Source organism: Monosiga brevicollis, genomic scaffold (genome assembly GCF_000002865.3).
Source record: "Monosiga brevicollis MX1 MONBRscaffold_17 genomic scaffold, whole genome shotgun sequence".
In the NCBI taxonomy this organism is placed as follows: Eukaryota; class Choanoflagellata; order Craspedida; family Salpingoecidae; genus Monosiga; species Monosiga brevicollis.
This window is the reverse complement of record NW_001865054.1, coordinates 443,450-466,302: the sequence shown is the minus strand read 5'-3', so window position 1 is coordinate 466,302 and position 22,853 is coordinate 443,450. Positions and strand designations below refer to the sequence as shown.

The following is a 22,853-nucleotide window of genomic DNA, read 5'->3' as shown; positions in this document are numbered from 1 at the left end:
TCATCTGCACCTGATCCACCCAGAAGAAACTGATGAAACGGGGGACGATACAGGTACCCATCAAACATCACCCACGTCCAACCAAACACAGCGGCAGCACGCCACAGTGGGTGTGCCGTGCCAGTCAAACAACGATCCGGCGAAGAAGAACAGAATTGTCAGACAAAATCTGCCATCGAGTCAATTAATTATTTCACTGACATGTGAATCCTCGTGCTCAGCTCGAACTCGAACTCGAGCTCGTGCCCTTAAGGCCGGCGAGCTTGGCCGGCTGGGTGGTGCGTGTGGGGTTGTGACGTTCAAGGATTGGGTCGCAAGGAGCCCCAAGGTCAAAAGGCGCAAACATTGGGGGTTTGGATCAAGAAACGGTTCAGTCCATCACGGGTCGCATGGCGACCCATGACCGACACCCGGCGACCCGCCGGTTGGAGAGGCAACCGGCCGATTACGGACGAATCAAGTCAAGGGTGATTGTTCAAACCACCAAGCCCACCTTCTCTCTTCTCTCTTTTGGACACACAACGTATGGGGCCCTCATGTCGCGTCAACGGTCACGGTTTGACCCCCAACAACCATCACCTCCACGTTAGTCGCTCGTGATCACCGGGCCGACCACAGCGTCTGCAGGTGGGCTGCATCCCCAACCGCCACCCCCTCCCAAGAAAAAAGTCCACGAGAGCTACGCAGTCAAGGGAAGGCAAAGCAGGCCATAACGCTCATGGCATGACACCTGCAACGCAACACCTGTTTTTATACCACAGGAGTGCACCCACTGCTCGAGCGCCTTGCCCAAGATGTCTGCGGAAAGGAGGGCATTTTCCCTCTTCAAGTCGTGAGTGTCGTCGATGCCACGGGTGTGCACGCACACGCACACGCACACACGCACTTTGCTTTCTACGCGCACACGCAAAATAACAATTCTTTTATTATTCGCTGACCTTTTTGCTTCCCCCGCCTGCTACCTGCCGACGTATGCTTTCACAAGCAGCTTCCAAAGGTCAAAGTCAATCCCCAGGCGTGTACGGCTTGGTGGCCGTTCCCGCCACTCCGTTTTAAGTAGCCAACCCCCAAATCTTTTTGAACAGCAGTCATGGACTTTGACGTTGGTTTTGATGGAGCGCTGGATACCCATCTGCTAGCCTCTGCACCCTGGCATTGGGGCCAGAGCCTTGATGCGTCACCATCATCCAGCCCTGTGGGGTTTCGTGGCACCGGCGATGCCGTCCACGAGGAGTTGCGTCCAGGACACAGGCTCGTCGCACAATCTGGCATCCACTACCAAGTGATTCGTGCCCGCGCCGAGGACGGGTAAGCGGCTTGTTCCGCCACCTTGGCCCCTTTTCCACCCCCTTCTTCAGCCTGGCAGCCGTTGTTCCCATCGGCCTTTCCCTGATTCTCACATTGAATGGCTGGTGGGCCACTTAGATTCAAGCTCTTGCGCGAGTCTACTGACGAGATGTGCTTTGGCCACTTGCTGATTGGTGCCCCAGAGAACTGTGCTTGGACTGTAGGGCTGCAGATTCGCAACCAGCGCTCGGCACCCGAAGCTCCAGATCACGTCATCCTGCCCTCGGATCTATGCATCACCCATGGCGCAATTATGGTGGTTTATGACGGAGTAGCTCGCGCCGAGCCCGTGCTCAAGTGCTTTGCCACGCAGCAAGACGAAGACACACGTCTTCTTTTACTGATCCAGTGCCTCATAGGTCAGTAAGGCTGTGTCATCATCAGTCCACTATCCATTACACATTTCATTGCCTCTTGTGCGCTTTCTCGGACCCACCCGCGCTTTCGTCGCTGTTTCTCCTTGACCACGAGGCAACACTTGTGACGCACCGGGTGGCAGCAACTTACGCGTCGTCTTTCCGGCTTGACTTTGATGCACAGCAACGGTGGCCGCCGAGCCGTACGCCCGATGCTTTCTGGGTCTAAGTGGCTGCATCTTGGGCCCCAAGGCACGTGTAGTGGCGTTGCCTTCCTACGGCTTTGCCACTGACGGCAAAGCTGCTGCCGATGATACCGCCTGGTTGCTTCAAGCCTTGCGTGATTTGGGCCTCGACGGTGAGTCCAGGCATAACCTTTTCATGAGTGTGGTGTTCTTGCCGCGGCGTATGCCTGAATCTTTGGCTTGTTCGCTGGGCGGCGACCTCTCTCGTTGCACTCGTGTCCTCTCATGGCGACCTGCGCGGCCTTTGTCTTGATCTTGGCATAGGCTCACGATTACCCGAAGTGACACGCCTGCAGACGGCCCTGGCTACCCACAAGCACTTGAGCCTTGTTGCGCGAATGCCCTGGGTGCAGGCACTCACTGAAGCCTGGGACACGGCATTGTTGCAAGACGGTGTCGCTTCCGGTTGTGGGGACGTTACTAGTCCTCACAACCGACTCTCTCCGTGCCTGGGGCTTCACAGTGCCATGGCTGAGCCGGCCTCGCCCCCACGGCGAGACGGCTCGAGCCGCTTCGTGCCACGGGCCCTGTGCAAGTTTTCACGACGCGGCATCATCTGTCGCACCCCTGGGTGCACCTTTTTGCATCTGCCGGGTCTGAAGGTGGCTGACGCACAACTTGCCCAGCTACCCCCGCTGCCCAGCCCACCAGAGGGTTATCAGTGCCACAACTGTGGCAGCAACGAGCACTATCGCCAAGACTGTCCCCAACCACAACGGTGCAAATATACAAGTGATGGTGGCTGCTGCACTCGACCCCACTGCGCCTTTTTTCATCCGGCCGGCACGCGCCGCGAACCATCACTGGCGGAAGTGTCCCACCACACGCCTCCACCTGGCTGTAAGTAACCAGCAGAGCAAGGCAGGGTTCCCACCGCGCCTGCCCGGTCGAACCGAGGTCACGCGTTTCATGTTTTCCCCTGTGTGTTCAACTCACAGTCTGTTTGCTTGCTACCCCAGATGTGTGCTATAATTGCATGGACAAGAGTCGATCTCATTTCAAGCTCAACTGTCCACACCCCTCGCGCTGCCCGCGCACCATGCGCGGCGATGGCGTCTGCGCCACCACCGGCTGCAAGCTCTATCATCCCGTGCACCAAGTCCGCCCTCGTCCCCTGCAGCGCGTTGGCTCAGCCAACGAGAGTCAGCTGCGTGGCTTGCACGTCTTGGCACCTGGCGTGTGCCATCTCAGCCGCACTGCCACCTGGTTCTAAGCTGCTGTGCCCCTTGTCCCCTTTGACCTCGCAATGCGAGTGCCGTTTGAATTTTCTCCCTCTCCTTGCGTTTGCCTTCCTTGGCCGTCGCCGTCGCCTATGCCATGTCGACCTGAGTCGAGGAGGTATTGGGTGGCGTACAGCGTCTGATGTTTTGTTTGATCTTCATTTGGAAATTCCGTCCGCCGGAGCATTCATATTTTTCTGCACCATCTCATTGTGCTGATTTTGAGTCTTTTCTGAGCTGGTTCTTTGAGAGCCCTATGTACTGTAGACCCCCCTTTTTTTCTTCTCTTCCTTTTTCGAGCAATTAAATTTGTCAATGTCCTATGAGCCACCGTCTGTGCCACTTCGTCTGTGCCACTTTATCTGTGCCACTTTATCTGTGCCACTTCATTTGTGCCACTTCGTCTATTCTGTATCCAGACTGCGCACAGTTTGCGCAGACCGGAAAAATTTTCTCACATGCACAACAATAACACCCCTCTGTAAAGTAAAATTCAAGCCCAGTGTACGTACATGTTCCCACTTTTGTTGAAACAGCGGCTATCTGAAAGGTGCCGGACGGTGCTCTTGAGCGCCGCTGCCCGACCTCAACTCCCTGCATGTCTTGTGCCGAGCCCGATCACTTCTGGCCGCAAGCAGGCGTTGGTGGACTGTAGTGTCGCATGGTCAAGGCTAAGCGACGACGGGGCACATGTCTGTCCGGGCGTTCTGATTCCAAAGTTGTCGTTGTCTCCCGCCTGCAACTGCCGTGCGCGCCGCGCCCCCGCCCCCTTCACGAAAACACGGGGGCCCACTACAGACATCGCGTTGTACATAAGAGGACGGATAGACTGCGGGCTGAGAGGCTCGGGTGGCTTTCACTATGCCGCGTCGATCCGCAACGGCTCCGGCATTGGCGCTTCCAGCGCATCCCAGCGTGGAACCGGCCTATGATGTCCACCTACCTGCCGCCCAGCAGCCCCGCAGACCACGACGCGTGCGGAATCGACAGGAAGTGCTACGTGACGAGCACGGCGTGGAAAATGTTCCATTTCGCTCCCCAGCAGCTGCTCTGCTCGATGGCCTTCGAACTCTTGGTCGTCGCCAGCCGCGCATGCACCGTTCAGGATCCGACCTCGAGCTGGCATCAATTCGGGTTTGTGAAACCGGACCCAGGCCCTTCAGTTCCATCCGTCTCTGCCGTTTTCTCACGTCGGGCTTCATGGTGCCTTGTATGTCATACCTCGAGGGCAGACCACATCAACAGCAGTGGCTGGTGATGATCTCGACGCCTCGTAGGTTCCTTGCCACACCTCCTATCCTCTCTATGTACAAGCATGCGCCTTCTCATATGCCCTTCCCGTCTTGAATTCGCCCTATCTGTCTCAGCGGTGCCAAACCACTTCCGTCGAGCCAGCAGCAGCCTCGCGGTACAATAGCGTCTCTTGCGCCTCGCGTCATTCCATCTCTGACAAAATGATGGGTGCTATAATCTCCCAGCTATGGGAGATGACAAGGAAGTGCGCAACTCATGTCCTTGGGATGTTTTGCGGCTAGCTGCCTGGTCTGAAGGCAGCGCACAGAGGGCGCAGGACAGGGCCGAGGTAGAGAGGCGCCGGAAGCAAAGGCTCGTTCCAGTTGACCGAGAGCAGCTCTCTCTCACCGCCAAGAAGCGGCAGGTATGCCAGGCTAGCTAGCTGCTCGCCACTCGCGCGCTTGCGTTCGGGCTCAAGTTGCATGCCTGGCAGGCCCGGCGCAAGCTGCGGGATATCAGCGAGAAACGCGTTCTTTTTGTCTGGTTTGCCACGATTGTTATGGTGCGTGCATCATGGCTCGTCCCCCGACGCATGGCCTCGCATCTGCTTGCCACCGAGATAAACCTGAGCCGTGCTCTTCGTGCAACTAGTTGGTAGTGACGGCCGGAATGGTGGGACTTTATCCCATGGCACCCGTTGCGCTCAAGTCTGAAGTAAGAGACATCTGTTTGAGCTCCCAGGTGCATTGGGTTTCGCCAATCGCTCAATGCTGTCAAAACGGGAACTTCATTCAGGAGGAGCCCCATGCCAACTTTTGGATTGGGCCCTACGATCAAGACCTTTTGCATGCCGGGGCCATGTATGCACCTTGCGTGCGCCAAGACTCGAGTATTTATAACGATTATGTGGCACCCACCATTGAAGCTGAGAATCGTTCCGGGTATGCGCACCCCCTTTTCTTTTTCGTTTCATGTTATAAGCAAATGTCGTCTCCATATTCTGGAGGTGAAGCCAATTGCTGGTGATAGATCAGCGTGGGCCTGCTAAATATAACACCTTGCTCTGGTCCCCCCACCCCTCTGTATTTGTTCTGGCACTTGCTGATGTGACAGGTGTTGCATCGATTATACCTTGTTTGGGTCCGGGTGCTGGACAAGCCTGCCAGAGGAATGTCCCAACGTCTCCTCATCGGTTGGGTTTATTGATGGGGAGGTGTGCGGGGGTGCGCACTGCTGCAACGATCCCGACAACTGGCCCGACTGCTTTTATCGGGTACGCAGGAGCATTTGGTTGGGATGCAGCGGTGCACGTATAGACTTTCGTTTAGACTTTCGTTTGACAACAGAATATTGATGTCCGTTCATGATATCATATATTTTATTTGGGGGTCCTAGCCTGATGCGTCTGAGACGCAAGAGTCGTGCCTTTGCACGCGCGATGCCACGGTCACCACCCCTAGGGCGCCTTGCTGCTACGGCATTCGTGGTGCGTGCGCTCTTTCCCTCAAGGTGTAGTGCCATTTGGAAGAACCGAATGCAGGCGGATATGTGTTTTTCATTGGCTGCTTCTGTATTGTGACGTGGCATAGGTGAGTGCGCCATCATTTCGCAGTTTGACTGTGAAAGCGCAGAGCTGCGAGGGACGTGGCATCCCAATCAAACACTCTGCTCACAGGTCTGTATCAGAGCGTCGAGGAGAGAAGGGCGATTTCGTTTGCCTGCTCTTGGGTTTTTCTTTCTTCTTCACCCCATGGTTCACGTGGGCTGGTCTGCAGGTCAATTGCCTTGAAGAGCAATGTGGCTTGGCACCTTTTGCAGGTCAAAAACCCGACCAATGGTTAGTTCAAATTGTCTTGTTGTTGTGTTACCTTGGCTCTTTGATTTGGTTCTGGTCTGACCGGCCGAGCTTGGTCTCAGGTATCGCGTGCTGTTGGCCACATGGCTGCACACTGGCGTGTTGCACTGCTTGCTGGTACTGTTGCTATTGCACTTTTTGGGACCGGACCTGGAGCGGTTGGCGGGCTGGTTTCGCTTTGGTAAGCCGTTGTACCGCGCTTGCTTCTCTTGTCAAGATTGTATCGGTCTCACCTTGTTGACGAATCATACCTCCACACAAAAAGGGTTGATCTTCATTATATCAGGTGTTGGGGGCTTTGCGGTATCGGCGCTTTTTCCCGCATGGCGTTGACCATGGGCGCCTCGGGAGCATGTTTTGGCCTTCTTGGGGCGGTGGTATGTCTAGCTTGGGCCTCACACTGACTAATAGGAAACAGGGTCATGGTATCCTGTTCAGCGCATGTGCTGACCTGCAACGTAGTTGGTAGAATTGCTGCAAAAGTGGTCTTTTGTTCGCAATCCATGGCGACAGCTTCGAAAACAGCTCATCGTCATGGTCATCTGCCTGCTGCTGGGACTCTTGCCCTACGTCGATCAGTTTGCCCACTTTGGCGGCAAGTCTTTTTGCCTTGGTCCTCAAGCGCATGCGTTTGCCACGTGTTGCACCTCGGCGTCAAACGTTCCGACTGTTCTTGCACAAGCTCTGGGCGTGCTTTCTCTGTCTTTGCCCTTTGTCGCTTGTCGCTTTCCTCTGTATCTGGGGTCTGGTGCTTGTCTGTGTTTTGTTCATTCTCATTGGGCATCACCCTTGATAATCTTTCAGGCTTGATATTTGGCACACTGTCATCCATAGCACTGCTTCCCTTTGTGACCTTGTCACAGGCCGGGCAGCGATGGCAGCATGTCCGCCGTATCGTGGCCGCATCGGCCTGCATCGGCCTGCTTACGACCATATTCATCCTACTCTACACGGAGAGCTATCCTGATTGCGAGTACGTCATCCTTGTGGTCTTGTCACCCACCGTTTTTATCGTGCGGGGTGAGCCAAGATGCGACGGGCCAAAACTCACATCGCGTGCCCGATATGGTTGTGTCATCTTTCTTATTCGGTAGCTTTTGCCACTATATTGACTGCGTTGAGTTTGTCCCGGGCATCTGTAACCTGGATGTGCGTCTCGATCCGAACATCTCGGCGGTCATCACATGATCCCTTGATGCACTGTTCTGACTGTTGGCATGACCACTTCCGTGTCCCGGACTCTTCAGTTCTCGTGCACAATATGGTGGGTTTGAGCCTTGCGATGGACTTGAAATCGAGTCACTCCTCAACAGATCCAAATGAGCAAGGGGCAAGGGAGCAAACAAATCGACGATTCGGCGGAGTGCGGTCAATTTTGAGTAGAGAAAAAAGCATCAGGAACCTGACAAAGTCAACGGTCCTCGACCACACTCACACAGCACAGTCACAGTCAGGTGGAAGGCGGGTGCATGCCAGGAGGAAGACAGAAGAGGCTTGTTAGAGGTGACCGGGGTTCAGAGGGCCAAAGTGCTCAGCTTTGTGAACAAGCTGATTTTTGCTTTTTTTTAATGAAAATGAGGAAGCCGGGCAGTACATGGTGATACACCCTGACACATCCAGGCTCGAGCTAATTGGAACTGGGGCCTCGAGTAAAGGACTGTGGTCCAATCTGTTTACCGAGTCTGCTTGTTCTTGTTGAGGGCCAGGCAGCCGACACCGTAAACCACAAAGCAGATGATGCCGGTGGTGGCGGCCATCAGACCACGGTAGCGAGTCTTGTCAGCGGCGGTGCGCATGAAGAGGGCATCGTGCGAGGGCTATAATCCAACAGGCAAACGCAAAGGCGGGCCACCGAGCCGATGAGTGATCAAACGGACATGGCAGCAGGCTTTGCCCCAGCGCAGAGACCAACGAACACCTCATCCGCGCACCTGCTGGAAGAACTTTTGCATCTCAGGCACAATGTTGCGCTTGTTCACGAGCGAGTCCATGGCGACAGTTGTGGGGCCGGAAAGCGAAAGGGCAAAAACCGGTATACTGATCTAAGTTTTGATGGAACGACAAGGATGAGTGAGACCAGGCGCGCAGCAGCCAGAGAGGACGGGATGCCTCGACAGCCCTGCCCACAGCTACACCAACGAGTACTCTGAAGCAGCCCAGCGCCATTCAAGCAAGCCTCAGCATAAAAAGCACCAACAACCCTGCCTCAGCTTCGCATACAGCACCCAGTTCAAGGCACCAAGGGGTCTCTCACTGAGCGCTGCCCTTTTTTCACCACAGCTTCTCCACCATGCACCAAAGAAGACACGGAAGGTGTCAAGACTTGCCTTGTCTAAATAAATGAATGAGTGAGGGCCGGTTTTTACCCCTCTGTCCTATACAGAACATTCGCTGCAAATCCGCTGCCTTGCATCAAAGCCCGATCGCAAGGCCAATTTCAACACTATCCTCTTAAATTGAAACATATAATTGTCAGATTTCCGAGGCAAGTTGGTCTCGTGCTTTTTTTTCTTTTTTTTTGTGTGTGTGTGTTGCGCATTTATTTGCCTGACACAAGTGCTCGACGTCTCAGTCTTCTCGCGCGGGCGGATTGTTGTTCTGTGCACATCACCGCGAAACATGAGCCGCCACGTTCAGGCACTGGGCCTGTACGCCGGTCTCATGGGTATCGGTTATCTCCTCATGACATACACGAGCCCATCTGAGGAGGACATGCTCAAGGTTGGCTGCGAATTCTCACACTCATGGTTGAAAGCGCCTGCCGCTGCTTGCTTCGCCCCTGGCTGATGTCACGAAATGCCCGCTGGGTGGGAATGGATGCGCATGCATAGCGTCTTCCAGCGCGGGACCTGGAGCGCCGCCCTAAGATGCACGAAGAGAACAAGTTGTTGATGCAAAAGCTCAAGGACATTGCAGGTCAGCTCCTGCTTGCGGCCTGGGCCATGGGCCTCACGTCGTTCGGTTCGCCTCACACGTTGCCCCGCTGTGCGCGTGCACTTTCGCCTGCCTCAGACGGCAAAAGTTCAGCATGAAACATTGCTCGAGCGGCCTTTCAACCAATCAACCTACATCATGTCTTTGCGTCGTCGACCCTTGGGCCGCGCAATCTTCACCCTTTGATTTGAAATCACCACCTTCCATCTTGTTTGATGCTTTGACTCCCTGTGGCGAGTTACAGTATCAATTGACCAAATTCGACAAAACGTCCACCTTGCTTTTTTTTGGGCTGGGGCAGCAGCAGCAGCAGCATGACATACACCTTCTATTTGGGAGGCCTTGTTGTGTGCCGTCGGAATCGCTTGACACCATGGCGCGCCTTTTTCTTCTCAGAAAGGTGTTTCATCTCTCGGCTTTCCAACCAAGCGTACGGCAATGGCGACATCGGAGTCGCCAATATTTTCTCTTGCAGCCCATGCCCAAAGGCGGACTTTTGGCGGGCGCTGACAGCTAGCACCCGGCCAGCATGTGTGGCCCGATTTGGTAGCCCATGAACTAGTCCCAGACCGGCAGAGCCACTTGTTGACCACCTGTTACCAAGTCCAATCCCACCATGTCTTCTGGCGGCTGGTGCCAAGGCCATCAATTGGTTGTGGAAGCCCCGCGAGCCAGTTCGGCGCCATGCGCTCATATGGGAAGGCAGCCAGCTCGGTGCAAGCAAGCCTGCACCGCGCATACCAAGCAAGAAATAAATGATGCTTCACACCAGCGTTCTCTCAAAAAGCACACATAGACCATACTCAAGGCCAATGCCCCATCCTCATCACAAGATAGGCCTGGGTTGATCGAGCAGGCCTTAGACATACGGGCCCCAGTTCAGAGCAACTCGGACGGACGGGCGGACCACTCCGCAGGTCCCACTTGGAATTGTCAGCAGTGCTTCCTAATTTTGGTCATGGACATAGACCAGTATCATAGTATAACAGAAATCACACTTGTAAATATACAAGTGCGACATGATGTCACACTCTTTGCTTCACAACCAAAATCGTCATTCACCTCTGATGTGTGTTGATTTTTACTGTTGCACTGTTCTGTTTCACTGTTTGAATTCTTTTTTCCGGTTCTCCCTCTCTCTCTCTGTGTGTAAAATCAGTGCACACAGTTAGTTTCCTTTGGTCCGGTCGGTTTTATTGTTGTTGATGAACCCTCCCCCGCTCCTCGCTCCTCTGCTCGTCGCCCGTCTGGTCTCCCTGCTCCCGCTCGCCCCTCTTTCCTCCTCTGAAGAGTCTTTGAGCTCAGTGTTGCCGTTGCGACGCTGTCCTCTCTGGCCTCAGCACGAAAGCTGGTCATCGACGCCTGGGCTGCCTAGTCGCTTAATTTTTTATTTTTTTTCAAGTGGCCAAGCATTCCCTCACCATTCAAATTTTTGGCAGTGCCAGTGCGCTGTTCTGTTTGCACCACGTGTACCACGCCCAGCCCAGCGGGCGCATTGCAAATTCGAACATCACTTCCGTGGGCACGGCGGTGCCCCGGCGTTCCCTATTCATCGCCGCACGAACAAGCCTGATCCAGCGACTTGAGCACCGCCCGCCATGTCGTTTGAACTTTTGGAACAATCCTATCTTGTACGACAGCTCAGTAGATGCCGCCAACCCCGTGTACCCACTTGTACATGACAAAACATCTTCTCCTCCTAGCTCGTAGACTTTGCTCATGCCTTGAGACCCGACACCGGGCTTTGCTCACGTCTTGGTGCCCTCTGTTTTTGCGTACGCTCAGGCGGGAATCAACTACTATGCCCGTCATCACCTCTGGCGTCATGTTCAATCGCAAGTCAAAGAGGGGGTCAGTGATCTTCAATGCTCCTTGTGCTTGAACATCCTTTGTCGGCCATTCTTGTGGTGCCTCATCGGCACAAACTGATCTCGTTGTGCGCGCGCCTCATGCCGATGCTGTAGCTCAAAAAACTGGGCAATGACCCGGTCATGCACTTTTGGAAGGCCTTCAGTATGGTCGCAGAAGGTTCGCCATCCCTGAGGCTCTGCGGTCTTCAAATTTGTCTTTCTCACCTTGTGCCTTGCCCCGTTCCACTCTTTTCCCCTTCTGTTTCTCTTCCCACCATGGGTTACCAACTGCTCTTCCTGCCGTACTTGCTCATGCCCATGCGTTGGTTGGAGCAGGTCGGGTTCCTGAGGCCATGCGCGAGCTTGAGCGCTTGAAGGATAGCCGTGATGTCAGCCTCGCCGTGACCCTGGCCATGATTCACGCACACAAAAAGGCCAAGGATGTTGACCGAGATGCCATCAAGGAGCTTGAGGTGCGCTTGAGCCCAAGTAGTGGCAAGACCCTGCCTGTCAAAGCCCTATCCTCTTTGTCACTCGTCCTCGGACAAACTCATCATTCACCTTCAACTCTCTTATCGCACTCATCTGGACTCCATCTTGACGGGGATTGAATTGCCATGGCAGACTCGCGTGAAGGCACTGGTCAAAGAAAGCGGCGAAGTGGGCCTTCACCAGGGGGCCCTAGTCATGTGGCACATTGGCAAGCACGACAAGGCGCGCGATCTTGCCGACAAGCTTCTCAAGCTCAAGGGTGACTCGTGCGAGTACGTCCTGCTATGCTTGATTGGCATTCCCGTCTCAATCTCCGTTCGTGTGATTCGTGTGTGCGTCGGCCTCAAAGCGTTGCTCCCTTCTCATAACCCCATCTGCCCTCCTTCTTTTTTCGTGCATTCGTCCTGATACCAGTGGCCTTGCTCTGCGTGGGTGGATTGACTTGACAAGCGGCCGTGAAGCGCACGCCAAAAAGGCTGGCCGCTACTTTGAGGAAGCACTCAAGCCCTTTCAAGGTCAGCGCATCAAACTTGACCACCTTTGTTGAATTTTCATCCCCCCGCGCCGCTCTCCGTGCTGCTCAATTCTCGCTCAACTGATCTTTTCGCCCCATTGTCTCAACTCGCAGATGATGCCAACAAGACCCATCTCGAGGGGCTTCTTGGTCTGTGTGCCTTTCACCAAGCCATCTCGCTCGATCTCTCGGCTGCTCTTGATGTCATCAACAAAGCTGTTGTCCTTTTTCCCAGCTTCTGCCCCGTGCATGAGGTCAAAACAGAGATTCTGATGGGATTGGGTGATTGGGAAGGTGTCAATGACGCCATCCGTCACTGCCAAAGTGTGGACAGCAATGCAGTCCGTGCCCTCTATCATCAATGCCTCTACACTCTGGCCAAGCAGGGTCGCTACGACGACGCTGCTGGCATGCTCGGCCAGCTGATTGCCCAGCTCGACGCCACGGAACCCAACAATCACGAGGCATTCTTCATCATGAGCCAGGCCCCGGCTCGCTTGGCCGGTCGTCACTCACTTGTCTTGCAGCAAACTCGCACCATGTTGGATCGCGCCATCAAGATTGCGGGCGAGACTGCCAAGCTTCTGAATGAACAAGCACTGCAGGTCTTCCGCCGCGATCACATTCGCGAGGCTGGCAAGACCTACAAAAAGGCCATGGCGAACGATGAGACCTCAGTCGACGGCTTGACCGGCCTCATTCTCTGCCAAATCCTTGTGGGCCAACTGGATGATGCCGAGCAACAGATTGACTTTCTGCAAGAGGTGCAGCAGACAACGGGCCGCACTGCTCAGCTGGCTTATCTGCGTGCCCTCCTGGCCAGCAAGCGTCAGCAGAGCCCACAGTCGATTGTTGCACTCTTGGATGAGGCCACACAATTGCATTTGGAAGCCTTGAAGGGCCAGGCCGTGGGGCCTGAGTTCTACCTCCAGCTTGACCCCGAATTTGTTCTGGATCTGGTCAAGCTGTACCTGCAGTACTGCCCAAGCGAGCCGCCAGCTCAGGGCGACTCGCCAACCCCCGTGCTTGCCAAGGCCAGCAAGCTCCTTGAATTCTTGACCAAGCACGTCCCCGGCTGTGTCGAGGGTCTCTACCTCCTCGCACGAGCCAAGTACCTGAGCGGTTTACTCACGGCCGCCCAGTCGGGCGCGCAATACTGCCTGCAACTGAACAAGGGTTATGCCGATGCCCACCTCCTCATGGCCCAGATCCAGCTGCAGCAGAACAACCTCGCCTCTGCCAACCAGTCCCTGCAAGCCGGCCTCAGCATCAACTTTGAGGTCCGCGACATGCCCATGTACCACGTCATCAACGCGCGTGTGCTCGCGGCTGAGGGCAAGCATGGGGAAGCCATCAAGGCTTTGACCACCGCCATGGCCCTGCCGGGCGTCAAGCGCAGCTACCAGACTGTCCAGGGCGCCAAGAAGAAAGTCCGCAAGACCATCACCATGAGCGACCGCGTGACCGTCTTCCTCAGCCTTGCCGAGGCGTACGAAACCACGGGCAACTCGGATGAAGCCCAAAAGGTCATTGCCGACGCCAAGTCGGAGTTTGAAAACACCCCCGAGGCCGTGCGCATCACCATTGCCGAGGCCGATCTCGCGGTCAAGCGCCACGAGGTGGACAGCGCACTCATGTCGTTGCGCTCCATCACGCCTGACATGCCCTACTTTGTGCAGGCCAATGAAGCCATGGCCCAGATCTATCTGCACCATCGCAAGGACAAGCGCCAGTACGTCGCCTGCTACAAGGCCATGGTCGACGCGGCGCCAACTTTGCATGCGCGCATGCTGCTCGGCGATGCGTACATGGGCATTCAAGAACCGGAAAAGGCCATCACCGTTTACGAGGCAGCCTTGAAGGAGGATCCGCGAAATGGTATCCTGGCCTCCAAAATTGGTAATGCATTGGTTCGCACGCACGACTTTACAAAGGCCATCAACTACTACGAGTCGGCCGTGCGTGGCGGTGGTCAGGCTGCTCTTCGCATCGACTTGGCGCGCCTGTATTTGAAGCTGAAGCAGGTCGACAAGGCCCAAAAGGTTCTCGACGCCGCGCTCAACCGCGAGGATAAGCAGCCCGATAGCCTCGAGAGCATGATGCAGGACGTCTCTTTTCATCAAATGCAAGCTCAGCTCCATCAAACTTCGGGCAACGGCAGCGCAGCCGCCACTGCCCTGCGCGACGGCCTCAGTCTGCAGGTGCGCGTTCTCCATCTGTTGGCCATGAAGAGACTATTTTTTTTGGCTGACTCGTTGCATTTATCTCCCACCCCCACCCCCACCCCCTCTTTTTTTTTTTCTTCCTACCCCTCCCCATCCCCCTGCCAACTCACCCTGATCTTCGCTTGTAGCGCCGTGTACTGGCTCGCGTGAGCACGGAGCAACCCGAGTCGTTGAAGGAACAACAGCAACTGGCCGCTACCATCTGCATGGCACTGGCCGATCACTCCATGGAGCAGAAGGACACAAGTGCAGCTATCGCGGCCTACAAAGATGCTCTCAGTTATAATGAGAGCAGCGGCGAGGCCATGCTGGCCCTTGCCCAGGTCCACAAGAAGCAAGGCGATATGGAGGCTGCACAGTTCCAACTCAGCACCCTCCTGCACTCGAACAGCGTGGTCAACGAGGAGGCCAAAACACAGGCAGCCATTGACATGGCTGACATCATGTTTCGCAAGCATGAATATGAAACCGCCGTCTTTCATCTCCAGCAGGTAATTCGATTGGTTTTGATCGGTAATGTGGGGCGCTCTTGGGGCCATGCATTCTCAATGGCTGCTTGCGCGTACCAGATCACCTTCTCTCATTCGCCTCTTCCAATTCCCTTTCCCATCTTCTCATCCATAGCTCCTGGAGCGCAACCCAGAGCAGTACCGGGCTCTGGCCAGCATGATTGATCTGCTACGCCGCACCGGCAAGCTCGAGGCCTGCCAGAAGCACCTTGCCGCAGCCGAGCGTGCCTGCGATCGTCCCGAGTCCCACCCGGGCCTCGCCTACTGCAAGGGCTTGGTGGAACGTTGGCAACATCGCCCCAACTCTGCACTGTTGCACCTCAACAAGGCTCGTCGCGATGCTGAGTGGGGGGTTGATGCTCTTTACGCCATGATCGACGTGTGCTTGAACCCGGAAAACGACACGGTTGGCGGCGAAGCCATGACCAAGTAAGGCACGCACCTTGACCTGTCTTGGTAGCCCCCAGTCCCCCCGCCTTGTTTCGTTTTGGCGTGGCGCTCGTTGTGTTGGCTCGTGTTCACATGATGCTCACGCATCGATGTCTTGCTACCCCTGCCCTATCAGCAAACCCGATCAAGAGGCACTTGAAGTCGGTGCCCAGACAGCGTCCAAGCTCATCAACGAGCTGCTTGCCTTTAACGAGGGCGATACGGTAGGTCCCACTATCCGATTTGATCCAATTGTTGTATGTGCAGTAGCTTGCGGCTTTAATAATCACGGAGGGCCCTCCCGATATCCGCTTAGCTGCGCTTCAAGAGCCGTCAAAACCACATCCTGTTGATGCGTCGTAACAACAAGGATGACTTTGAGCGAGCCCTTCAGGGCTTTACGCAGTTGGCCAATGTTTATGTACGTTCTCTAGAAGGCTGCACTCAGTCCTGCCCGCCTGACGGGCACGCTGCGCTACCCTCCTTACCCATCCTCGTTGCGCTGTCTTTCATGCTAGCCCGACCACGTGGCGCCTATCCTGGGTATTGCGCGAGCCCATGTGCTGATGCGAAACGCCCCCAAGGCCCGTCAACAGTTGAAGCGCGTGGCCAAAATGGATTGGTCGCACGAGGAGGCCGAGGAGTATGAGGTAGGTGTGAGAGGCACGTGGCCAGGCCCAGCTGGCTCTTTCTCCAAAGGCGTTGGCCTTTGGTGGGTGTTCCAACTCCGGGCTCCCTTGTGCTTGATCTCACCCAAAAACTTGTCTGTGGCCGCACTTGGCTGTCGTAGGGAGCATGGCTCTTGCTGGCCGACCTGCATGTCAGCAACGGCAAGTTTGACCTGGCGCAGGAGCTGCTCAAGAAAGTACTCCAGCACAACAAATCGTGCAGCAAGGCCTGGGACTACATGGGCTACATCATGGAGAAGGAGCAATCTTATCAGGTTGGTGCCTGTGGGCAAGCGTGAGGATGAGTGCTGTACCTACAACAGCCAGAGTGCTTATTTTCTGCTTGTCCTATGCTAGAACGCCGCCGAGCTCTATGCCAACGCTTGGGAATACAGCGGTCGTAACGACCCCAGTACTGGGTACAAGCTGGCCTTTAATTATCTCAAGGCCAAACGCTTTGTGGATGCCATTGATGTGTGCCATCGCGTACGTTGATTGCGCTCTGCATGTGCCTCGTCTCCACCTTGAGCAAATTTGAGCTGGTACATGACTTGCCTGGGCACTTTGATTCGCTACTTGCCTTTTTTTTTAGGTACTGGAGGTGAATCCGGACATGTCAAAGATTCGCAAGGATGTTCTGGACAAGGCGCGCGCTGGTCTGCGCATGTAATTGCGCCCGCCCGTGTGCCTTCGTCCATTCTGCTGTTGATGCATGCGCTGCATCACCCTGCGACCGGTCTTGGTAGTTGGGAACCATCTCGACGGTTTTCGTTGTTCTTGTTTCTATGTCACATGACATGGTATGAACGCCCATCTGCGCCGATGGTCATGATGGCGTCGCAACTTTCCAGGTTGATGAAAAGTGGTGGTTTAATGTGTTCTTTAGCTCAACCACGCCAAAAGTGACTGTTGATGAACATCCCGTTCCTTCCATTTTGTGCGACACCTGCGTGGTAAGGACCTGATGCCGAACGTGGTATGCACGAAAGCCTTTTCAAACACATGTCCAAGCGTTGCTATGAAATCAGACATGGTTGTAAACTCCAAGGAGAGGCGGGGGCACTGCGTGCCGACAACGCAAGGCGTTGTCGGCGTGCGGCGTGAAAGTATCGATACAACCACCGGACCAGCTTTATTGTCGTAACTGTAGTATGTTGCGTTGACACCACACACACACACACATACGAAAGACTTGCTTGTGACATTTTTCTTTGATCAAGTCGTGTTTGGCAAACGCTTGGTGATGCGGTGACGGTGTCAATTCTGAGTCAGTGCCAGAGCAAATGCTCAGTCCATGACGTGAGCAAAGAAAGACGTTTGAGCATGGCGGTGCCTGCGCGCCAGGAGACGGCCGCGCTGGCAGCGCATCGAGCGGAGGCTTGGCGGTTTTGGACAGACGTGCTGGGCGCTCCCCGCCACGTGTGTGCGCCCATGGTCTGGAACAGCGAGGCTGCCTTTCGCTGTCTTGTGCGTGACCATGGTGCCCACTTGGCATACACACCAATGTGGCGAGCAGCTATTGTATGCCAGTACCGCGATAGTCCAGAGTGGACGCCGCGCACGCCCGCGGAGAAGGAAGCCGCAGGTATACTCTATGACGTACAATGTGCCCCAGAGCAGGACCGACCGCTCATCGCCCAGTTGTGCGCCACCAAAGTCGAAGATTTTGTGGCTGCAGCGCAAATTCTCGAGCCCTTTGTAGACGCCATCGATCTCAACTGTACGTGCGTGTAATGGCGAGTGGGGACACGGTGGCTTTGCGCGTGGCTTGCCCACGAGACCGCTCTAACCCCTCCTTTTTCCGTTGGCAGTGGGCTGTCCGCAAAACACGGCAAAGCGCGAAGGCTTTGGGGCCTATCTCATGGATGATTTGCCTCGCGTTGAAGCCATGCTAAGAGCCGCACGCGCCGTTCTGCACAAGCCGATCACAGCTAAAGTCCGCCTCTTCCCGACCCTCACGGCCACCCGCGCCTACTTGCAAATGTTGGAGGCAGCCGGTTGCTCCCTGATTGCCATTCATGCACGATTGCGTGGACAACGACATCACCAAGGGCAGCCCGACTTTGCCATGGTGCGTGAGGCCCGTGATGCCGTGGACATCCCACTGCTGGTCAATGGCGGCGTGCGCAGCCTGCGCCAGGCGGAGAGCGTTCTCGAGTACACGGGGGTCGCAGGCGTTATGGTGGCCGGTGCTCTGCTCGAGTTGCCACGCCTCTTTGCGGGACAAATGGATTTGGCGCGTTTGGCCGATGCCAGGCTCTACCTACAATATGCCGAGCGCTACCCGCCACCCGCCATTCGCTATGTTCGAGATCACCTCATGACCCTTTTAAAGCCTGTGCTTTATGCCCATCTCTGGCTCGACCTTTATAACCTCGTCAACCGCAATCGCCGCGTTTGCACCCTGGAGCAGTATCGTCTCATCCTTGCTGTCCTGGAACATCGCCTGCAATACCATCGTGCGCCCACCCATGGCCCCAGTGATGAGCGTCTCGACCAAACAGATGTACCGGCTTTGGAGGATGCAGTCGCGTGTTTGAGTCTGCAGGCCAATCCCCAAGAAAATGTGATCCAACCCGCGGCTAGCATCGACCCCCAAACCCAGCCTTCCTGCACGCCAGACCAGCCTGCGCTTGGAGGCACGGCCACACTTAGCACGGCAGAAGGCTTGCCGGTTCACAACTACACGAGTTTTCGTGCGCCAACCCGGCAAGCCATCGACTTTCGCTGCACCTTGTGCGACACGGTGCCCACCCTCCGCGCCATTGTTCATTGCGCAGGTACGCCCCTTCCATATGAGCTGAGCTCTTGATCTTCTTATCTAAGACGGGGACGACAGCGCTGTGGGGTGGAGGTGATGCCGATGCGCATGATCCCATGATCCACTAATGCTCTCCCAAAATAAACAAAGTCCCCTTTAAAATTCATCAATTGAAGTGTAATCAACAGCAGACTATCGTCCAGCCAACTTGGTGATGGTGATTTGATTTCGTTTTGTGCTTTTCCAACAGGCTGCCTCAACACCCCCTCCCCCTCCTTGTGGCCACACACGGTACTGACAGGAGAGGTGAGGTGAGGGGGATGGCAGTGGCGGCCAGCGGGAGGGAGCTTGCTTAAAAAAGAAACCGCAGCTGCACGCTACTCCTGTCGCTTCCTTTCTCTCTGTTTATCTTGATTGATGACAGCCCGAATGTCTGAACCTCGGGCTGCAGCCGAGCGGCCAGCATCGGCCGCCCGTCTGGCTGCTCGCATTCCAGCTCCCGAACTTCCCAAACGTGCCTTCGTCGGCCCCTTTGATTTGAAAGACGCTTGGCGTGTACGCTTTGACCCTGATGTATTGGAGGAGGAGGAGGACGTAAGTGCCTTTGCACCCCAATTCTGCATGCACCGCTGTGACGGCTCGCGCTCAGTTTTATCAGGCAGCTGATTTAGGATGTGGTAGCACGTTTTGCCCATCCTCGATCTCATCCCAACCGTACCCCGCCATCTATTCGCAATGGCTGTCTTTTTTGACTTTGAAAATTTTCGCCTTGACTCTGTTAGGATACGCAAGGGCGTGAGGCACACCTATTGCCTGCCATTTGTGAGGACCTGCTCTTCGACTTTATCCAAGAACCAATCCGCGATATTGTAGCCGAAACGTGGAATTCCTCAAATTTACGTGAGGCCGCTCTAGCCGCAGACACCCTGCTGAACGAGGTCATTCGGAACGATGTACAGCGCCTCACACAACGTCAGGTGCAGCGCCATCTCCTCGCATTAGTTGGGGCTCGGTTGCGTCGAGAGATTTTTGACCAAGTTGTCCACCGACTGCTTCGGGAAACGGTGGTTGATACGGTCGCCGATATTTATGGCGAAGCCTTCTCCTTGGTGGTCACACGTGACTTGATCAACAGCGTAGTCACTGAAGCTGTTGAAGCAGCACGGCCTAAACCACCATATCGCCGACTACTCTCACCCGTGAGCCGGGGTGAGGTCATGGATAGCCAAGTGCCGCATGACCATCCCGTTCGACCGATGCCCGGCTGTGCACCGCCCGCCGAGAGAACCAGCTCACGTTTGGACAAGAGTTTTGAGCGCAGTCGCCCCATGGTTTTGACCAAAGGCATGTTGACCCTCTCAACGTGAAGCCCGATTCCACAAGTCGGTGGTCACACTTCGCAGGTAAACCACCCGGTGGGGTCTTGGGCTTGCCCGTACCCCTGGCCGTCCTCACGTTATAATGGTTGTAAATTTGGTTGATCTGATCTGTGGCTGCGCCACCTTGAATTTTTGATCATGAATTGACGGTTTTAAATGAGAGCGTTCGAGCAATGCGTATTCAAAAATCTATTCATTCAAGTGCAAAGCATTTTATCGCGACTTTGGAGTAGCTAATTACATGGATATAATATTGATCGAGTATGCGGTCTGCCCCACCGATAGCATCGTAACCTCCAAAAAGAATAATCCGGTTGCATGGGTATTGGTGTAGGATATTGACCTCGCCTTGTCTGTCAGGATGAGGCTGGTCATCGCACTGACAACGTTGTGGTTTTGATCACGCAACGATACACCCACGATAATCGACAATCCGTCGAAAAGAAAGCTTGTGCTGACTGTAGCCCCACTGGGCACATAGAAGGAATAGTAGTCAGGGTCCGTTAGGGAGATCTGGGTACATGTGGCTGAGAGCGGTAGCAGCACATGGCTGGCCTGCTGAAGATTGTTGTTGGGCTCGCTCTCATCCACGCCAGCGTTGCACACCGTTTGCGCTGCGATTGCCGACGGAGACGGAGTCATAATGCTGGTGCTAGACGTGGAGCTGGTGCTGGAAGTAGAGCTTGTGCTAGAGGTAGAGCTGGTGCTTGAGGTGGAACTGGTGCTAGAGCTTGATGTTGTACTCGAGGTTGAGCTTGTGCTGGATGTTGAGCTGGAGCTAGACGTGAAGCTGGTGCTGGAGGTAGAGCTTGTGCTGGAAGTAGAGCTTGTGCTGGAGGTAGAGCTTGTGCTAGAGCTTGATGTTGTACTGGAGGTAGAGCTCGTGCTGGAAGTTGATGTAGTACTGGAGGTAGAGCTTGTGCTGGAAGTAGAGCTGGTGCTAGATGTTGATGTAGTACTGGAAGTAGAGCTGGTGCTAGAGCTTGATGTTGTACTGGAAGTAGAGCTGGTGCTAGATGTTGATGTAGTACTGGAAGTAGAGCTGGTGCTGGAAGTAGAGCTTGTGCTGGAGGTAGAGCTTGTGCTGGAGGTAGAGCTTGTGCTGGAAGTAGAGCTTGTGCTGGAAGTCGAGCTTGTGCTGGAAGTTGAGCTGGTGCTGGTTGTTGATGTAGTACTGAAGGTAGAGCTGGTGCTGGAAGTAGAGCTTGTGCTGGAGGTAGAGCTTGTGCTAGACGTCGAACTGGTGCTAGAGGTTGATGTAGTACTGAAGGTAGAGCTTGTGCTGGAAGTAGAGCTTGTGCTGGAAGTCGAGCTTGTGCTGGAAGTAGAGCTGGTGCTGGATGTAGAGCTGGTGCTAGATGTTGATGTAGTACTGGAAGTCGAGCTGGTGCTGGAAGTAGAGCTGGTGCTGGAAGTAGAGCTTGTGCTGGAAGTCGAGCTGGTGCTGGAAGTCGAGCTTGTGCTGGAGGTAGAGCTTGTGCTGGAAGTCGAGCTGGTGCTGGATGTAGAGCTGGTGCTAGATGTTGATGTAGTACTGGAAGTCGAGCTGGTGCTGGAGGTAGAGCTTGTGCTGGATGTAGAGCTTGTGCTGGAAGTAGAGCTTGTGCTGGAAGTCGAGCTTGTGCTGGAAGTCGAGCTGGTGCTGGATGTAGAGCTGGTGCTAGATGTTGATGTAGTACTGGAAGTCGAGCTGGTGCTGGAAGTAGAGCTGGTGCTGGAAGTAGAGCTTGTGCTGGAAGTCGAGCTGGTGCTGGAAGTCGAGCTGGTGCTGGAAGTAGAGCTGGTGCTGGATGAAGAGCTGGCGCTGGAGGTTGATGAAGTACTGGAGGTGGAGCTGCTTGATGAATTACTGGAAGTAGAGCTGGTGCTAGAGGTTGATGTAGTACTGAAAGTGGAGCGAAAGCTAGTACTTGATGAGCTGGTGCTCGAGGTGGAGCTAGTACTCGATGAAGAGCTGGTGCTTGAGATTGAGTTGATACTGTGAGTGGATGTGACGGTGGAATCAGAAACGCTAGTCGTGGCACTTGATTGTTCCAGCGCAAAGTTCTGCGCAGATTCGGTTGTGGACACCGTGGGGTGTATAGTAATGCAAAAAGCCGATCTACGAGAGAAGAGAATAAAACGATCAAGTCATGGCCACATTTGCATGCGCGTTTTGGAGACCTCGCCAGCCGGAGCCCCGATCCGGCGAGGATGGTTCAAAGACAAACGGAAGAAATGGCGAAGGCACGCTGAGAACAAAAAGGGAAACAAGGATGAGAGAAAAAAAATGCAAGTTTCATGATTCATGCAAGCACGCAAAATGGGGTACACTTGACCGTGTGAAACTCAAGTACGAGGGCGGGCAGCTTCGAACTCCTTGATGTAAAAATCGTGAAGGCTGGCCCTAGGTTCCCAGGTTGCCTCCTCCTTTGAGTAACCCATCCACTTGACGAGATACTCGATACGAGGACGGCCCGCACGGCCCTTGGGCCGCACAGTGCGCTTGTCGAGCAAAGTCTCGACTAGATAGTACTCGCCATATGAGTCACGAGAAACTGGAGCAGGACGGAAGTCCTCTGCTGCATTTGCCGGAAGGTGGTAACGGCGTAGATGCTCGATGTTGATAACTGGATGGGCGCGGACGTCGTTCGGCAGCTCAAGTCGATATGCATTCGCGCTCACGCGCTCGAGTACCTTGAATGGCCCAATGCAACGGGCGCCCAATTTCGAGGAGTGTGTGGCACGATCTGTGGGTGACCGCACCGCCTTGATGGAGACCACCACCCAGTCACCGGGCTTGAACTCCACCATGTTGACCTTCCGGTCATAACGTTCAGCCGCCTCTTCCTGGCCG

At 55.0% G+C, this 22,853-nt stretch overlaps 4 protein-coding genes across 4 annotated transcripts; all 4 read left to right on the top strand.

The window, feature by feature from the left end:
- Positions 1-1,090: 1,090 nt before the first annotated feature.
- Positions 1,091-3,161, top strand: MONBRDRAFT_33233 (uncharacterized protein; the record flags this gene model as incomplete). The annotated part of the gene is made up of 5 exons (XM_001747541.1): positions 1,091-1,308; positions 1,426-1,706; positions 1,888-2,061; positions 2,213-2,788; positions 2,887-3,161. The coding sequence occupies 5 exons, from the start codon at positions 1,091-1,093 to the stop codon at positions 3,159-3,161; spliced, it is 1,524 nt and encodes a 507-aa protein (XP_001747593.1).
- Positions 3,162-6,798: 3,637 nt separating this feature from the next.
- On the top strand, positions 6,799-7,564 carry MONBRDRAFT_33232 (uncharacterized protein; the record flags this gene model as incomplete). Its single annotated transcript, XM_001747540.1, has 3 exons — positions 6,799-6,851; positions 7,061-7,229; positions 7,351-7,564. Coding segments are annotated over 3 exons (315 nt in total), but the record flags the coding sequence as incomplete, so codon positions are not given.
- A 3,829-nt stretch (positions 7,565-11,393) lies between these two features.
- MONBRDRAFT_37859 (uncharacterized protein) lies at positions 11,394-16,795 on the top strand (the record flags this gene model as incomplete). The annotated part of the gene is made up of 12 exons (XM_001747539.1): positions 11,394-11,513; positions 11,665-11,804; positions 11,947-12,047; positions 12,161-14,247; positions 14,400-14,762; positions 14,896-15,209; positions 15,346-15,433; positions 15,526-15,630; positions 15,728-15,859; positions 16,000-16,152; positions 16,235-16,363; positions 16,470-16,795. The coding sequence occupies 12 exons, from the start codon at positions 11,394-11,396 to the stop codon at positions 16,545-16,547; spliced, it is 3,810 nt and encodes a 1,269-aa protein (XP_001747591.1). The 3' UTR covers positions 16,548-16,795.
- A 405-nt stretch (positions 16,796-17,200) lies between these two features.
- MONBRDRAFT_37858 (uncharacterized protein) lies at positions 17,201-22,001 on the top strand (the record flags this gene model as incomplete). The annotated part of the gene is made up of 5 exons (XM_001747538.1): positions 17,201-17,597; positions 17,689-18,657; positions 19,063-19,232; positions 19,421-19,847; positions 20,614-22,001. The coding sequence occupies 5 exons, from the start codon at positions 17,201-17,203 to the stop codon at positions 21,999-22,001; spliced, it is 3,351 nt and encodes a 1,116-aa protein (XP_001747590.1).
- Positions 22,002-22,853: the final 852 nt, after the last annotated feature.